Here is a 16,347-nt window from a genome sequence, read left to right as displayed (position 1 = left end):
GCTTTTGAGTGGGATTCTGTATTGAATGTTGCTTTGATTTTGTTATACCTTTTGCTTCATTTCGTATTTTGGTGTAATTTTTTTATGCTCGCAGCGTACACAGCTTGATTTGTGGCGCTTTGTCTTAGCGTAGATATCCCAAACGCCCCCCAGCCGGAAGCGTGAAGGTTGCCACATGTATCAACCGCTCACGTAAGCCGTGCGAAACATATAAACCAAGCCAGGGCTAGGCGATTCTCGTCAGCGCAACACGCACACGGACGAGGTCAATTTCATGCAGCACACAGCACAACAACAACAACAGCAGCAGCAGCAACAACAACAATGACAACTTCTGCTGCTTGGGTGCATGTAGGACACGTACGCCTTTGCTCGCTCGCTGCTTTTCTTTTGATGCGGCACGACAGGTGCTCAGCTGTAACTAAACGTCCGTTCCAGCTTTACCACCTGGCCACCGCTCAAGTCTAGTCTAGTTGTGTCTGTGTGTGTGTGTGTGTGTCACATATATGCCAGGTCTTGCACACATCAGGGACATGGCAGGCAGCTGTTAGACGGTCACGTCTACCCGGCTCGTAATTGATAGTTCAATCTGTTGCAGATCAAACGCTTGACAGCAGCCAACAGATCAAGCTGAAAAATTGCCTTCATGGGGCTATCAGGATTGGTCATTATACTTATTAGTTATGACACTTTTAACTGTATTTTGTTATTAACAAAGGTCACCTTCGATATATTTAGTCAAGTTCTTATTCGAATTATTGGAAAACAAATTCTTTATGCCGTGAATAATCTATTTGGGAAACACCTAACAAAATACCAAGTGAATTGCAGTTTTTGGAGAAAATCTATTTAATTTTCTGTTATTTTCTTTTCTTAAAAAAAATGTCAATAATTTTCCCACACAGTTTCTGCACGTTCGCTGTGGCAGCGTCTTGCAACGTTCTTTACAAAACAGAAGCTACTTTTGCAGGGCGAAAATAAATCGGTAAATAGATTTACGCTTTTAAGTTATTTGTCGTTCAAATGCTGTTGCACTTTTCTATTTCTTTTGCTTTGAAAAATAATAACCGAAAGTCTTTTTATTGGTAGCCGAGTTTGCTGCCAATTTTGTTTACTGCTCATGTTTTGTCGCTTTATTTTAATGGCTGGCGCGTTGAAATCCCGGCTTCATTTATGTTTATGCTCGCATTTTTTATTTGTGTAATTCAAGCGTCGAGTGGCTCTCATAAATTCTGAATGTTGAGAGGTCACGTTGTCTCATTAAAACAACAACAGCAATAAGTGTAATAACAACAGCAATAAGCAGCACACACACACGTGTCAAACTCACAGAACTTGGAATAAAATCGTTTACCTTTAAGAGGAACAATGACAAGTTGTGTATTTTATAAAATCTTTAAGCAGAAGAAGCCCTGTATTCAAATGTAGATCAAAACCGGTAAACTGTTCCATTTGCAAAAGAGTATCTGCGCTTAAATATGTAAATAATATTGTAATTTTAAGTTTTACCACTTGCAAGTGAGAAACAAATATCTTTATCAACGCAATTTTTTTAGATTGTGACTAAGCAAAGGAAACACTCAACAACTTTCTATAGATATGAGAACTGACAACGCGTGTCAATATTATTTCCCTATTATTATCTACCATTAACTAGAGCGTTCTGGGAACAGATTAAAATGCACCAAATGCCATTGCTTATGTATATGTTTCTATTGATAAGAAGTAAATCATCTTTCATTGATTTATTCGAGCCGTATTATCAATTAAAATAATAATTAAAATACACTTTAAAATAATAATATCTTATCAATTTATTATCAACTTTATCTCCTAGGAAGTTTATATAGTAAATGGCTTTGACCAAGTAGGTTTAGTCTCGAACCGATCGTTAAACAGTGAATATTTAAGAAAACAACTATAAGGAAAAGAAAAAATAGTCTGCTAATAATTGGCGAAATATATGAGAAATTAAAGAGTGTTCAAACAACAAAAGAAAAATAAATTATAATGAAAGGTAAATTCTTCAAAGAAATTAATTTTGTCTACTGTGAATTCACAATGACGATTTATATTAAAGTGCTTATCGCAATTCTCAATATACTTGCGTCTTTTTCCAGCCCATGCTTGGGACTGGCTGCCAGTGCTGTTCGTATTGGTAGCCGCGTGTTTGGCCCTGCGCGGCGAGCCAAGGCACGAAACTTGCAACAATGAGAAGAGATATGAGAACCAGGTCATGTGCGCGGGCGTACAGTTTGGCTATCGGGCGCCCTATCCAGATAATTGCAGCTTGTATTTAGTTTGTGATTGCGAATATCCCACCGTGCTGCCATGCCCCGGCCAACTGTGGTGGAACAATGAGACGCAAAACTGTGACTGGCCACAAAACACTAAATGCCTTTACTATACCATCGATACAACACCCAAGACAACAAAAGCAACCACAGCTGCCACAACACCAAGCAGCACCGTTTACACTCCGCCAACGACAACACCCATGTCAAGCACAACAGAGGAAAATTGGCCATCAAGCAGCTATGATCCGCCACCGCCACCACCGGGCATTCCTTATACATTTTGTAGGAATTTAACTGACGGTTCGGTGCATCGATATCCGTACGATTGCAATGCCTATATTAACTGTACCCACGGCTATCCAGTCTTAAACTATTGTGAGCCCGATAAAGTCTTCAATCAGGTGCTGCTCATTTGCGATACGCCCGAAACTGCCGAATGTGAGCCACTGCCATTGCCGTCAACAACAACCGAGCACCCAACAGAAACAACAACTGCAGAGCCAACAACAACGACTGAAGATGGTGAGTGTGGTGCTCCGCCGTATGGCATTGAAGCGGATTACTGCGTACCATTGGGCGATGGCTTCTACGAATACCCCTACGATTGCAGCGCCTACATCAGCTGTCGTCATGGCTGCACGGATAAGGACTACTGCATACCTGATAAACTCTTTAATCCAATTTTGCATATATGCGACACGCCCGATTCGGTGCACTGCAATCCTAAGCCGTATCCAACAACAACTGTAGCCACAACGCCTGGATCCACAGAAGATACGAGCAGTTCGACCAATGCAGGAAAAAGCACAACGCCCGTTAGCAGCAGCTCCACCACCACAGTGGCAACGACAACAACACCAGCCTTGCCAGCGGATGTGGATCCCGATCTCTGTAAGGGTTTGCCCGATTACACACGCTTCCCCTATGCAGCCGATTGCTCTCAGTTCCTGCAGTGCAGCAATAATCAAGTGGTAGTGGGTCAGTGCGCCGAGCCGCTGCTCTTCAATCCCGATTTTCTGATTTGTGATAGCGCGGATGATGTTATTTGCTATGGTGATCGCACGACAACCACAAGCACAACCAGCACCACAGAAGCGCCCACAACGACAACAAGCAGTACAACGGTGACGACCACGCCCACCACAACACCCGGACCAGCCGAGCTATGTGCAAATGAACCCTTTTACGCTACATTCCCGTATGTGCAGGATTGCACATCGTACATTCTTTGCCTGGGCGATGGCGAATTCTATATTGCAAAGTGCATTAGTAATACATACTATGATCCAAAAACTGGCGATTGTGGACCAAATGTGTCGCCGACAGCTTGCAGGGAGCAGGATACAACTACAACAAGAACCACGACGGAAAAAACAACAACGGAACCTGTCACCAGCATTTCGACACCCACCACAAGCGTGGGAACAACAACAAGCCCAACTCCTGTGCAACCCGGCGGCATATGCGGCAACAGGGATGAGGGCGAACTGATTGCCTATCCAAATGACTGCAGCAAGTACATTGTCTGTGTGACGCCAATTCCGGTTGCCTTCTACTGCAGGCCCGGCTCCTACTTCAGCGCCAAGCAGCAGCAGTGTGTGAGCTGGGAGGACAGCGATTGCGACAAGGACACGGCCACGACACCTGGTTACACAGGGCCGCCATTGGAGCCGACAATGTGCACGAACAGCAGTCGGGATACGTTCCCCTATCCCGAGAACTGTCAGTGGTTCATACGCTGTGTGAACGATTACATCTACATGATGGATGTGTGCAACTGTAGCGAATACTACGATCCGATAAGCGGCAAATGCGGTGCGGACGTGCCATCCGATGCCTGTCGCTGGGACTATACTTCAACAACAACCGAGGCAACGCCGACACCTACAACGACAGAGCCAACACATGTGACGCGGCCACCACCGCAAAAGGGTCCCTGCGATGATGCGGCTGATGGTGAACTGGTGCCATATCCCAACGACTGCTCCAAGTACATCAAATGCGATCACCCAATAGCCGCGGCATATGATTGCGATGATGGCGATGAGTTTAGCCCCGTGTTGCGTGAATGTATGGAGGCTTCGCTCGCCAATTGCACAGTTGGCACAACGCCAGATCAAACGGACTCAACAACACTCCCAACTACACCCATCTGGCCAGGTTCAACAACGGGCAGTATCACGACAAGCTCTCCAGTCTCAACTACATCTCCTGAGACTTCTACAACTTCCAAGACTTCTACAACACCTGAGACTAGTGAGCCCAACAGCAGCACAACTCTTGATACAACAACAACCCAAAAGACTACAACGCCAGCACCCTCCGGTGGCATTTGCAGCGGAAAGCCCGATGGAACTCTAGTGCCATATCCAAACAATTGCGGCAAGTATATTGTTTGCCAAGAGCCTATACCCATTGGCTATGATTGCCCCGAGAATTTGGAGTTTAGTCCCACAGAATTGGAGTGTATGGATCCGGAATTGGCCAATTGTGAACCCAAGCCAACTACGGCGGCAACAACAACGGATGCATCAACAACACCTTCCTCTACAACCACAGAAACAACGCCCACAACAACAGAATCGACAACAACCCCTTCCCTAACCCCTCCAATAACTCCTACGACTACGCCAGAGACCACAGCCTCGACAACATCCGAAACTACCGTAACGGATTCTACGAGCACAACACCCGAAAAATCAACCATAACAACATTAACAACAGAACCGACAACGACCCCTTCATGCAACACATCACCTAACACGACTCCAATAACTCCTACCACTACTCCAGAGACCACAGCCTCGACGACACCCGAAACTACCGTAACGGATTCTACGAGCACAACACCCGAAACATCAACCATAACAACTTTAACAACAGAATCGACAACGACCCCTGCATGCGACACATCACCCAACACGACTCCAATAACTCCTACGACTACGCCAGAGACCACAGCCTCGACAACAGCCGAAACTACCGTAACGGATTCTACGAGCACAACACCCGAAAAATCAACCATAACAACTTTAACAACAGAACCGACAACGACCCCTTCATGCGACACGTCACCTAACACGACTCCAATTACTCCTACGACTTCGCCAGAGACCACAGCCTCGACAACATCCGAGAATACCTCGACAACAGAGGTGCCAACACCAAAAACTACAACTCCAGCAACCCCAACGATTCATCCAGATACACCCAACATATGCTGTGGTCATCCTCTAGGTACAATTTTGCCCTATCCTAACGATTGTAATCGGTATGTTGTCTGTGACTATCCGATTCCCTACGCTGTCGTCTGTGAAGAGGGCACAGTGTTCGATGTAGAGTATCTGCAATGCACAACCAACGGCAAAGGATCTTGCATTTAAAAAATAGAGCATTAGAAACCACTAATTCAATGCTAAAATCAAGAAGTTCCTTTAAAAATTGTATGTATATATAAAAGTATCAATAAAAATAAGCAAAGCACATGAATATCTAACAAGGTGTGACTCTTTCCCACTTTCGGAATCAATTGTCTAAATGCACAAATGCAAATGCTTTAACAGCAACTTTTAGGGCCTCTAAGAGCTACTCGAAGTGGTATCAATTACACGTAAACCCTTTTTAAAAGCATTGCCATTACAAATCCCACACAAGTAAAAAGATAATTTGCCACTTAATATCGAATCCCAACGGCAAGTGTCGCCAAGAAACAGGCGCGCGACAAACAGGAAGCCCCACAACACGAACGAGCACAAGCCAGGACATTTTTAGCAACAGGCTAACAACAAAATTGTATTCGTATTGGATAATATCAGTTACAAGTTTCAGCAATTTATCGTTGCTTGATTTTGCCAGTCGTCCTCACTCAACCCATACCGCTCGCTTGTCGTTCCCCAGTCCACATCCTTACCTAATCAGATTTCAAGTTTGGTCACATGTAGCACAATTGGCTAAGGAATTATATTTGGAGTGGGCAAATACATTGTACTTTGTTGCTGTTCGGTCTGTGTGTGTGTGTGCGTCCAAAAAGAGAAAAAAAATAGAAACACGACTAGAAATGTTGTGTGACAACAACAGGGAGACAAATAAACACATTTGGAGCAAATTGTTTGGCAATAATGTTAACCTAATGCGTTCCATTTGTCGCAATTCAAACGATAGACACGCATTGCGATTCAAGTGATTTGTTAGTTCCCCAAAGGGGAGAGAAGAAATCGTGGCCCTATCGAAATGAGCTTGTACTATAAACCTGATATCACACATATAAATTCGTAATCCACTGAAAATCATTTACCAATTTGGCAGCACTTGGCTCTGCACTTGGCTCTCTTCCAGATCATTTACATAGTCCAGTCGGTGTTTCAGAGAGCATCCTTCATAGTTCGCAGTAAAAAAACAATTTAGTCGAACATTTATTTTGCTTGATTTGAAACAGAGCCAAGTTTAAAGTACTGCCAAAGCTGTTGCCTGAAATTGGGCGAGGAGCCAAACTCGTAAAGCACGTCCATAAATGTCACACTTGGCGTATGCTTAATATGAACATAAACAAGCTAAAAGAGTTTCCTCCAAAAAGTTTAAATACCCTTGCAGAGAGAAAGTCTAAATCAATAGAATATAGCTCCCATTAGTACAATATAGATACGCACTAAACTTATATGAATGATATGCTTTTGAGGTTCGAAAATAAGTCACACAAATTTCGTGACAATTTCCAATACCGTCTAAAAACACAAATTAATTATAAGCTACTATTTCATAACTTTATATTATTGCTAACGAAATGTATCCATGTCTATTGCATCAGAAATTCATTTTGTCAGTTTGACAGTCTTGCAAAACTCTCGCATATGTCAGAATCTAAAAGTTTAGTCAGCGTACAATAAGCGAATTGAAATGATATGCTGGTATTTTATGAATGCTAAACTACCCCACAGCCAGTTCGGAGAGGTTTACTATAAAACTTTTGCTGTGCATATTAATGTGCAATTCCATTCGTTTATGTAAAATATATTTTATGCTACCCGCGAGAATTCGCCGTGTTTCGCAACAGATAGACAGAATCAGAGCAACACACATATAACACACACAGACACACGCAACACGCACACACATGAATAGTTAAGCTTTAACCCCTTTTGCAGATAAAATATTGAATGTATGAGTTGGTTTATAAAAATGCATGACTAAAATTCGCAGTTTGCAATAATATTTGCATTTAAGCAAATTCCATAAAAATATTTAGAAATAACGGCAACAAAAATGTAAACAAATCAAAAGCAAGGGGCTTATGAATTTATTATAATTGAATCATATGGACTGTTAGGAATTGCATTTCCAAATTGTATATCGATCGATGGCATAGCAAAACTCAAAGTTCCAATTGGATTTCTCTATGTTTTTGCTTTAGCTCGTATTTATTTGATTCTTTAACAGATTTCGTTGTGTGGGTGTGATTTGAATTTCCTTAGTTTGATAAATTTGATTTGATTTCATTTTAGAGTGCAAGTTGAATTGCGAAATTTAAGAATTGCGAAATTTACTTTGCACATTTCCTTTACTCTTCTTCACCTGTTGGCTCCTCCTCCTCCACACCACCCTGGTAATCCTCATCGCCATCTTCTAAATCTAACTCTTCAGGCAGATTATCATACTCGGGATTATCATACTCGGGCACTCCGCGCCACACACCGTTCCAGCCATTATTCCAGCCATCATTCCAGCCAGGATTCACACCCTGGTGCCTATGTGGATCAGCATTCGCATTCGCAATGGAGTTTGAAATGCCCGAAACGATCACCGAATTGTTTCCAAATCGGACCGTCGAATTTGTCTGCTGTGCCAGCTGATGGGCCAACTGGGACAGAGCAGTAGTCAGTGCCGCCATGTTACCGGGATAAAAGTTGGGACCGAACTGTGGCGCCGCCAGGGTGTAGGCGAATATGCTGCCCAAGAGCAGGGTTACAACTGACACGATATGCATGGCTAGTCACTGGTGCTGCTTCAACAGGTCGCAATTAACTGTGCTTACCGTCAGCCCCATCTGAGTTTTTATACCAAAAGATACACAAGATCTCACAGCAACCCATGCCACACTCTGATAAAGCAATTGTACAAATTGTAACTAGGTTAAAGAATCTTTCTAAATTAAAACAAAAAACGTTTCGAAATCTTCAAATATTTAACGATCGACTTGGGCTCAAGTCGAGTCGCATCAAGGTGACAGCTGCTCTTAAACAAACACTGTATTTTGGGCCTATCGAATAAGCCCTAATTTACCTTAAATTACATCACACCTCTTACAAATTTCTCAAGCTTAATTTAAATGTTTGCGTAGCAAACATGTGTGAATGGTTGAGTCGTTATTGTGGATATTATTTGTTTATATTGATTTGCGGTGCAGCGCACAAACTATACAAAATTTAAAACAACTTCTATAGTCTGAGGCATACGAGTAATTCATTTGGAGGATCTCTGACGAGCTATGAAACCAGAAAATGTAAATAAAATGTTTAAATTTAACTATTGTTGTATTCTTAATATACAATCTCAAATTTTGCCAAGCGTATTTGTATCGAAAATTGATGAAGGATTTGATCCGGCGATCTGCCGCTTGTTAGTCCGACCCTCAAATACCTAACCTACACATTCTCATTATGCAACGTTCGCGAAGAACAATTGCGTTGTTTGAAAACTTTCCACGCAAAACGAAGCTTCAGTAAAAATTTCAGGTTCTTAGAGTTTACTTTAGTAACCAACTATTTATATATATATTAAGATGAAGCACAAACGGTATAGTATCTATTATGTTCCAGCTCCGCAACCTCACAAAGAAAACTGAAGTCCCTAGGTAGCATCTTTTCTGATAGAATCACAGGAATATCTACAGCTAGTTCATCTCGGATCGCTATTTTCATAGCAGTATGCGAATGGAACCAATAGTCAGCAGAAGGAAAATATATAAGTATTTTAAATAGGCATCATAACTGGGACCTTAGGGGCCAAGGTGTTTTAAAAGGCTTTAAACCCGACTTATAACCCACAAAGAACAATATAAGTAGCAGCTAATAAAAGAAGTATTATTTGCTAGGTACATAAATAGTTGGATATAGTTTGTGAGCTCTAACTCTCTAAAGAGTTTATGCTTCCGAGCAGTATATTCATGATAAGTTGTTTTTCTGAACATAACCCTTAATAAACAAAGTTCGAAACATCCAAAACTTTGATTGTAAATTTAGTCGCAAGCTATAGAAAAATAACATTTGCTCAGTTGAGCACAAATCCATCCACTTATCATCAACAGCAAAGTGTATAAAACTGGAGCGATTACAAGCGGTAATAACACGATCTGGTCATATAAAAAAACGCTCACAAATTTAATGTCGCTAAGCGAAACGCTTAGGTTTTTATGTTTGGGGATACACAGTCACAACTTCAGCTCAACCATATAACAAGTCGGGCAACAATATTCATAAAGGCGCGCATCATCATTATTAGTATGTCGGGGGCAAGGGGCACGGGCACGGGCACGGGCACGGGCAAGGGCAGGGGTTTGAGTGTGTGGGGTGTCGTGTAAACAAGTCAACAACAAATTATGAGTCACGCAACAAAATTTGATGTACTGTGCACGTTGATTGAAGATTGTTGGGCCCGAGTTGAACGTTGCGTATACGCAATGTGTGCAACAGCAAAAAAAAAAAAGGGAAAGAGAAAAAGTTGTATCTTAATTAAATAGCGCGTTGAATATACCGAAACGACATTTTTAATTAAATGAGAGATGCAAATGTGAATTTGCCGCTGGTGGTTTTTTTCTCCAGGTTTTTCCCGTTTTTCCTGCTTACCTGTGGCCGCACACATTTTCGCATTTACAATTTCTTTGTAATTTGACTTTTTGCCCTGCTCAAGCGGCCGAATGGAAAGTGGCAAAAGCGAAAGTTGATATAAAATTAATTAACCGCAGCCAAATGTACTCGTGCATGTTGCATGTGATGAGATTTCTATTAATTTGAGAGCTCTTTTCAATTGGAGGCGAATCATTCAACAGAAATGTTTGCGCACGCTTTTGGGTTGATTTAATTAAACTTTTTGCGCCTTTCATTGATTTGTCGCCTAGCCTGAGAAATCGACAATTCCTTTCATTCATTATGTGCCCCGAAAATTGCGATTCAAAACTCATAGCGAGAGAAACTTCACGAATTGCAAATTTGTTGTTTTACAAACAGCCCGCAATTGCCTAGTCGCTGTTTTCATAACCCAAACTTTAACTTGCAACTTCTGGCTTGAGGGGAAAGTTTTTACCATGACTTACTCACACACACACACACACACACATACACAGGCGCGACTCGTGTGACTCATGACTTGTGTGTTTATTTAATATCTATGCTCGTAAAATAAATTAAACATTCATATTCCGTTTATTTACTTAGGCAAATTGAGTTTCCACAGTTGACATGCTGAATACGCAAAAAAGCTCCACACTTTTGAGGAGGCGGAGAGCGGAAAGAAGACAGCCCCAAACAGGCAGTCAAATGCGCGAGGACTTCAAGTTATCACAGAGTCATCTGATAGATGGCAACCAGAGGGGTTTGGCAGGCGTTGTAAACAGGAAACGAATGTCTGTTGCATGCGCAAGTGACAAATGTCATGAAATATTCAATTGGCCGACATCAGCATAGCCTGCTCTGGCACGAGAAGCTACAGCTTTGAATATTTTTAGGCAACCACTTCAAAGCGGAAGAGTTTTATAAATTTCAAGAAATATATGTATATTTGTGTATGTATGCACTAAAGTAGAGTTACCATAAATCAATTTGACAGATTGATACACTTCAATTAGTTGAATTGAGGTATTATACAAGTTTTTGAATATATAATGAGTATATATTGATAGTTTTCTTGATAGAAACTCGCTTTTATGAGTTCTTGATCTTTCTAGAAGAAGGAATTCGGATATAGGAGTGTTTACTGCTCTCGATTATAATAGAGGAAATTAAGCAGTGTTGCCCGGGTCAAATAAATATTCGTGTAAATGCAAGTTGAATAGAAAAGATTTCTATTACTCGCTCTAGATAAAAGGCCGTTCATACAGTCAATTGCACAAGCAAAACACTTGTTTTGACTTATTAAAAAACACAATTTCTAATTTAAAATATAGAAAAAAGTTGTATCTTAAAGAAGCCCAAAGCATACAAATTGTACAGTTTATGAATAAATATATCAGTTCCAATTAATAACAACATGAACTCAAACATTTTTGTCATTGTTCAATTGATCGTCCCCTTAAGGTAAACAATTACACACTCTTAAGCACACACACACACAGGCACACACGATTGGCCATAAGCCCTTAACAGGTCATAATTGGCAATCGAGTATAAAATATCGTGTCATATGTGTAACTGGGGGTCAGCAACAACAGCAACAAAGGAACACAACAACGTTCATAAATCAAACACGCAAAGCCCCCAAAAACAATGTGTTTTGTGGGGCACACACTCATAAATACATGTGTCTAGTGTGTGTGTGTGTGTGTGTGTTTAAGGAAACGCTTCGTTTTCATTGTGTAAATATTTAAGCACACAATAAAATGGAAACAATGGGTGGTATGCCAACCACATACACACACCTAAACATCGCTCTGCACCGGGCCACAACCAAAAAAAACCACACACACAACAAAAGCATAGCAGGTGTCAAATGTTGCGGCCAAAGAAAAGGCAAAGTCGGTGTCGGTTCAGTTGCAAACCCTCTTGCCGCCTCAAGCAGCAGCGTTCGAACTTATGACAGACACAGACAGACACACACACACACACACACACACACACACACGGAAACTGAGACTCGTCTTCGATTTGCACATATGTTTAAACATTTTACGTTAGTAAAACTCAAAAATTGCGTTGCGGAACTTTTGGTACGTGCCGCTCTGGACAGGCACGAAACAAGATCTGATCTAGCTGCCAGCTGCCTGCCTAACATTAGTTGTGAGCACATAAAAAACAAATAAATTGTATGCGCCTCATTGGATTTTATGACTGCAGCAGAAATGATTTAAGGCACACACGCACACACACAAGGTCTGTACTATTGGAAATTGTCATCTTGGGCAAGTTTACATTCAATCAGTTGGCGCAACTGTGCATGGCCAAAAAGTTCAAACTGATTTTAATTAGACGCTCAGGTAAGCTATTACCTATGTGCAACAGCGATAAAGTTTCTTATGGGGCGGAATTGCAGGTGGGGAGTAGGGGTACGGGTTGGTAAAACTTTATAATCGCATTGCACACGCAACTTTTTCAACTCAGCTCTCACTTAGCGCCGCTCGTTGACTCAATCAGTTTGCTTGGCAGCGCTGGAAATATTTTTGGAAACGAATTATTGACAATTGCAATTCAATTTCACACACAATTTGGCCAAAAATGTCGTCGTGCTTGTTGTCCTGGCTGTCGTTGCCACCGGAAATAGCAAAAAACTTTCCACCGAGTGCAGCTGAAAACTTTTTGCACTTCGTGCCGTCAGCAGCGTTCCATGGAAATGTAATTCAATGCTCTATCGAATGTTGCGCACAGCCCCAAAGAAAGTAAATAAATATCAGCGACAACAAATGCACAATAAATATGTGCATTCGTGTTCGTGTCTCTCTCTCTCTCTCTCTCTCTTCCTCTGTGTGTGTGTTTACACTTTAAAATATTGTGCCAAAACATTTGATTGAATGTGCCTCTGATTGAGATGCGAATTGTAAAAGCTTGAATCGAGTTTGCCGTCGCCTTTGTGTCAGTTGCACGTTTCCAGATCCCTTTATGGTTCGCTTTTCGAAACATAAAAAGATACGCACAAGGGCTATGAATACTGAATAATATTATTTGAACCCGTTTTGATCTGTTTTTTATGCGCTCAGAGGTTCAGAGCCATTGAATTATAATCCATACAAAATATTTTAACATTTACAAAACTTAAGTATTTAATCCTGCATCTAACTTGAGTTCAAATCATATTTAAAATCATGCTGATTGAGAGTTCATTTTGTTTGAATTTTGGATATATACAAAGGCCAAATTTCTGTAATTTTTTCATCTAAATACACACAAAATTTGTATTCAAAATTAATATTTGAGTTTATTTTTGTGCCCTTTAAATTCAAAATGATCTTTCCTTATGACGACAGGGGGTTAAGCCGAGGAAAATTCGTTAAATACTATTTATACAAATTAATAAAATGTAGAAGGGGGTTTTGGCAGTCTAAAAACTAGAAAGAATAGGAATAAGCTGTCTAAGCTTACTTTAAAATGTTGTAAACAACAAAAAATGGACAATGACTTATGATAGGGGTCCGCAATAAATCAAATACTTCGCTCGGACTACGCTCGTGATTATTCAAAATACATACAAGTCCAATGTGCTTTCATCTTATATGCAAGCGCTTCGAACCCAAATCGTTGGCTGGATTATGCCACCTTAAAGCCAACACCTTGGCTATTTCAAAATGCAGGTATTCCATGAAATGTGCTTCCCCAAACATCGTCCATTTGTTAGACATTTGAGCAATTTCCAACATGCATAGCAAAAGTCAAATATGAAAACTGTCAGCAGTGCTGAAAATTTATGACTTCGTTAACACACAACGCACTCACATGCACACACAGAAAAGCGTGTGTGTTCAAAGTATGCTACAAATTTCAAATTAATATGCAGGAAGCAAAAAATTGAAATGGGTAAGCGCTGCAAAAGTTCGGGGAACATGTTTCATTTCGCGACGAATTATCGGAACCGGCAGCTTTTTCAAGTTTACGCCGAAAATGTACTACGTGATTTTCGTGGCGTTGAGCCGAGACGGGGCAAATTTTTATACAACTCATATATCACCGTAAAATGACATTTTTATTGTTTGGCAAAAGTATAAAAATTTGTTTATTTTTTTTTTAGAAAATTTAATGAATTTATTTCAACATTAAAATGGGTTGGGCGCAAACAAATGGATGAGAACCTTTATCAAGGACAAAAGAGAAATTGAAAGCCCTTAGAAATTTATGAGCAGAACGGTTCTAAGATTGTTGTGGCACACGCATTTCTTTAAAATTGTTGTTGAAAGTAATTTTTTTTTGCATTTTTCACTTCAGTTTTTCTACCGTTATTTGATGTACCACAATCGCCTTTGGGGCGCTACAAGAATTATATGCACATGTGCGTGATTGATTAAAAAATGTTTTAGCCTTGGGACAAACAGGCGTTGCTGCTGCAAGTTGCAAGTTGCATGTGGCAAGTGGCAAGTTGCTGTGCCACGTGCAGTTGCAACACCACTTGCAGTTAATTTAAGACTTTTCACACAATTTTCGTCGAGCAAACGCAGCGCGCGTTGCAATCGCCTTAAGAACTACTTTTAACAAATGTGCAAAACGTGACTTAAGCATGAATACAAAATCCTAAAGTTCATACGAGAACACACACGCATACAACTATCGAGGTGGATAAATGGAGGGGGAGGTGGCAATAGAACCGCACACTTGGGACATGAGCCAAACTAGCGATATGCAAACAAGCGGGCGGGATGCGGGCAGAGGGGCGGAAGGGATAAATGTAATCCCTGCCTGCAAATATATTTGCAGCAATTTATAATTTATTAAAAAAGTGTAGCATAAGCCACGGGGCAGCAAAGGGATACGGCATAGCCCAGAACAAAAGCAGCTCACGTCTCTGCCGAACACTCACACATACATACATAGCATACACTTACCCCTCGTCGCTCTGCACACAGCTATGCCTCGGGCACACATGAGTAATATGTGAGTAGCGCACAAACAGAGCATCCAATTGCGTCTCTCCTCCGCCCACGCTCTCTTTCGTTCTTTGCCTGGCTGCATCTTCATTGCAACTGCTTTTGTTTTCTTTGTGCAAACGAAACGCAAAACCACAAAAAACGCATCGCCCGGTTACAGTTACTTTGTTTGCCATTCTCTTTGCGGGTGCCGTTCGCTCTAGCACTCTATCTCTGCGTCCCTCCACCGCACCCGCTCTGACGATACCCTTAGCCAGGTATTAGTGACGGTTGTGCTCTACGGCTAAAGCTTAATAAGCTGCATTAAAATGCATTTGATACAATAACACATATTCAGCGCTTAAATTCAGTACATTTCCAGTGATTCACAATTCGCGCTGTGATTTCAGAACAACTTTCAAGAAATTACTTGCAAAAGCAGTTGGTTCTGCGCTCTGGGCCAGACAGCTTCTCCATTGATGAAGCAAACGCTGCGCAAGATGATGTTCTTCCTGCTGCTCCTGAAGCTGATGCCGCTGATGGGTGCTTGGCAGGGGGGGAGGCGGGATGCTGTTCGCCATGTTTTCTTTTTGCAATTTTCGTTTTTTGTTGTTGCCCGGCGGCGCTTGGTAGCGAAAACTTCAAAGCAACTCATTTTTATATGCCCGCGCGCGTTCCTTGGCATTTTTCCATTGCATAGCTGAGAATATTAATTTTGATGTTTTCTGTTGTCTGCACTGACTTGGCATAATCGATGCATTTGTGCTGCAGCTGTTGTTTAATTTCTTTGAAAACGCTGGCGAACGCCGCCGGCCAAGTTAATAAGTCAACTATAGCGGCAACTTTACTTTGATCGTTCGTCTCTTGGCTTTTCACTGACTATGCACCGTGCACTTGATATTAAACGAGCTAGAGTTATTCTTAAAATCGAGAACACTTAACACTTAAATATATAAACATAAACACTTTGTTGAAATTGCCAGAAACAGCCTCACTTTACGCGTCAAAATACCGAATAACTGTAATCTCATTCTCCTTTGGTCCAATACACATGGTCGCATTGCTTAACAGGCCATTAACAGGCAATTCACAGATAAGCGATACTATCGTTTAAGATTTCGTATCGATACACTTTTACACACCGATAGGTCTTCGAGATTCGATAATTAATTCAATATCTATTGCAAACAAATAACCGTTTTATCGTAAATATCCGCATTGCTGCCAACTTGATCACGCCTACAGTTATTGCTTTTGTATTTAGTTTTTGCTATAAAAATATGAAAAAGCATAATTACG

At 41.1% G+C, this 16,347-nt stretch overlaps 2 protein-coding genes across 3 annotated transcripts in view; one reads left to right on the top strand and one right to left on the bottom strand.

Moving 5' to 3' along the window:
* The window catches only part of DIP-delta (Dpr-interacting protein delta), an 87,578-nt gene extending 71,546 nt beyond the window's left edge, over positions 1-16,032 (bottom strand). For both annotated transcript variants that reach the window (XM_064690035.1, XM_064690034.1), the window contains exon 1: positions 15,028-16,032. In XM_064690035.1, the coding sequence (XP_064546105.1) occupies positions 15,028-15,160 (133 nt within the window). In that variant the 5' untranslated portion in view covers positions 15,161-16,032. The remainder of the gene's footprint in view (positions 1-15,027) is intronic.
* On the top strand, positions 1,890-5,777 carry LOC135433835 (mucin-2). The gene is made up of 2 exons (XM_064690086.1): positions 1,890-2,017; positions 2,121-5,777. Exons 1-2 carry the CDS (start codon positions 2,011-2,013, stop codon positions 5,678-5,680), a joined length of 3,567 nt encoding a protein of 1,188 aa, XP_064546156.1. The 5' UTR covers positions 1,890-2,010; the 3' UTR covers positions 5,681-5,777.
* Positions 16,033-16,347: the final 315 nt, after the last annotated feature.

Source organism: Drosophila montana, unplaced genomic scaffold, assembly GCF_035044405.1.
Source record: "Drosophila montana isolate Dmon_TW-CO22-7 unplaced genomic scaffold, ASM3504440v1 contig_3231_1, whole genome shotgun sequence".
NCBI classification, from domain to species: Eukaryota; Metazoa; Arthropoda; class Insecta; order Diptera; family Drosophilidae; genus Drosophila; species Drosophila montana.
This window is presented reverse-complemented; position numbering and strand designations above follow the sequence as displayed.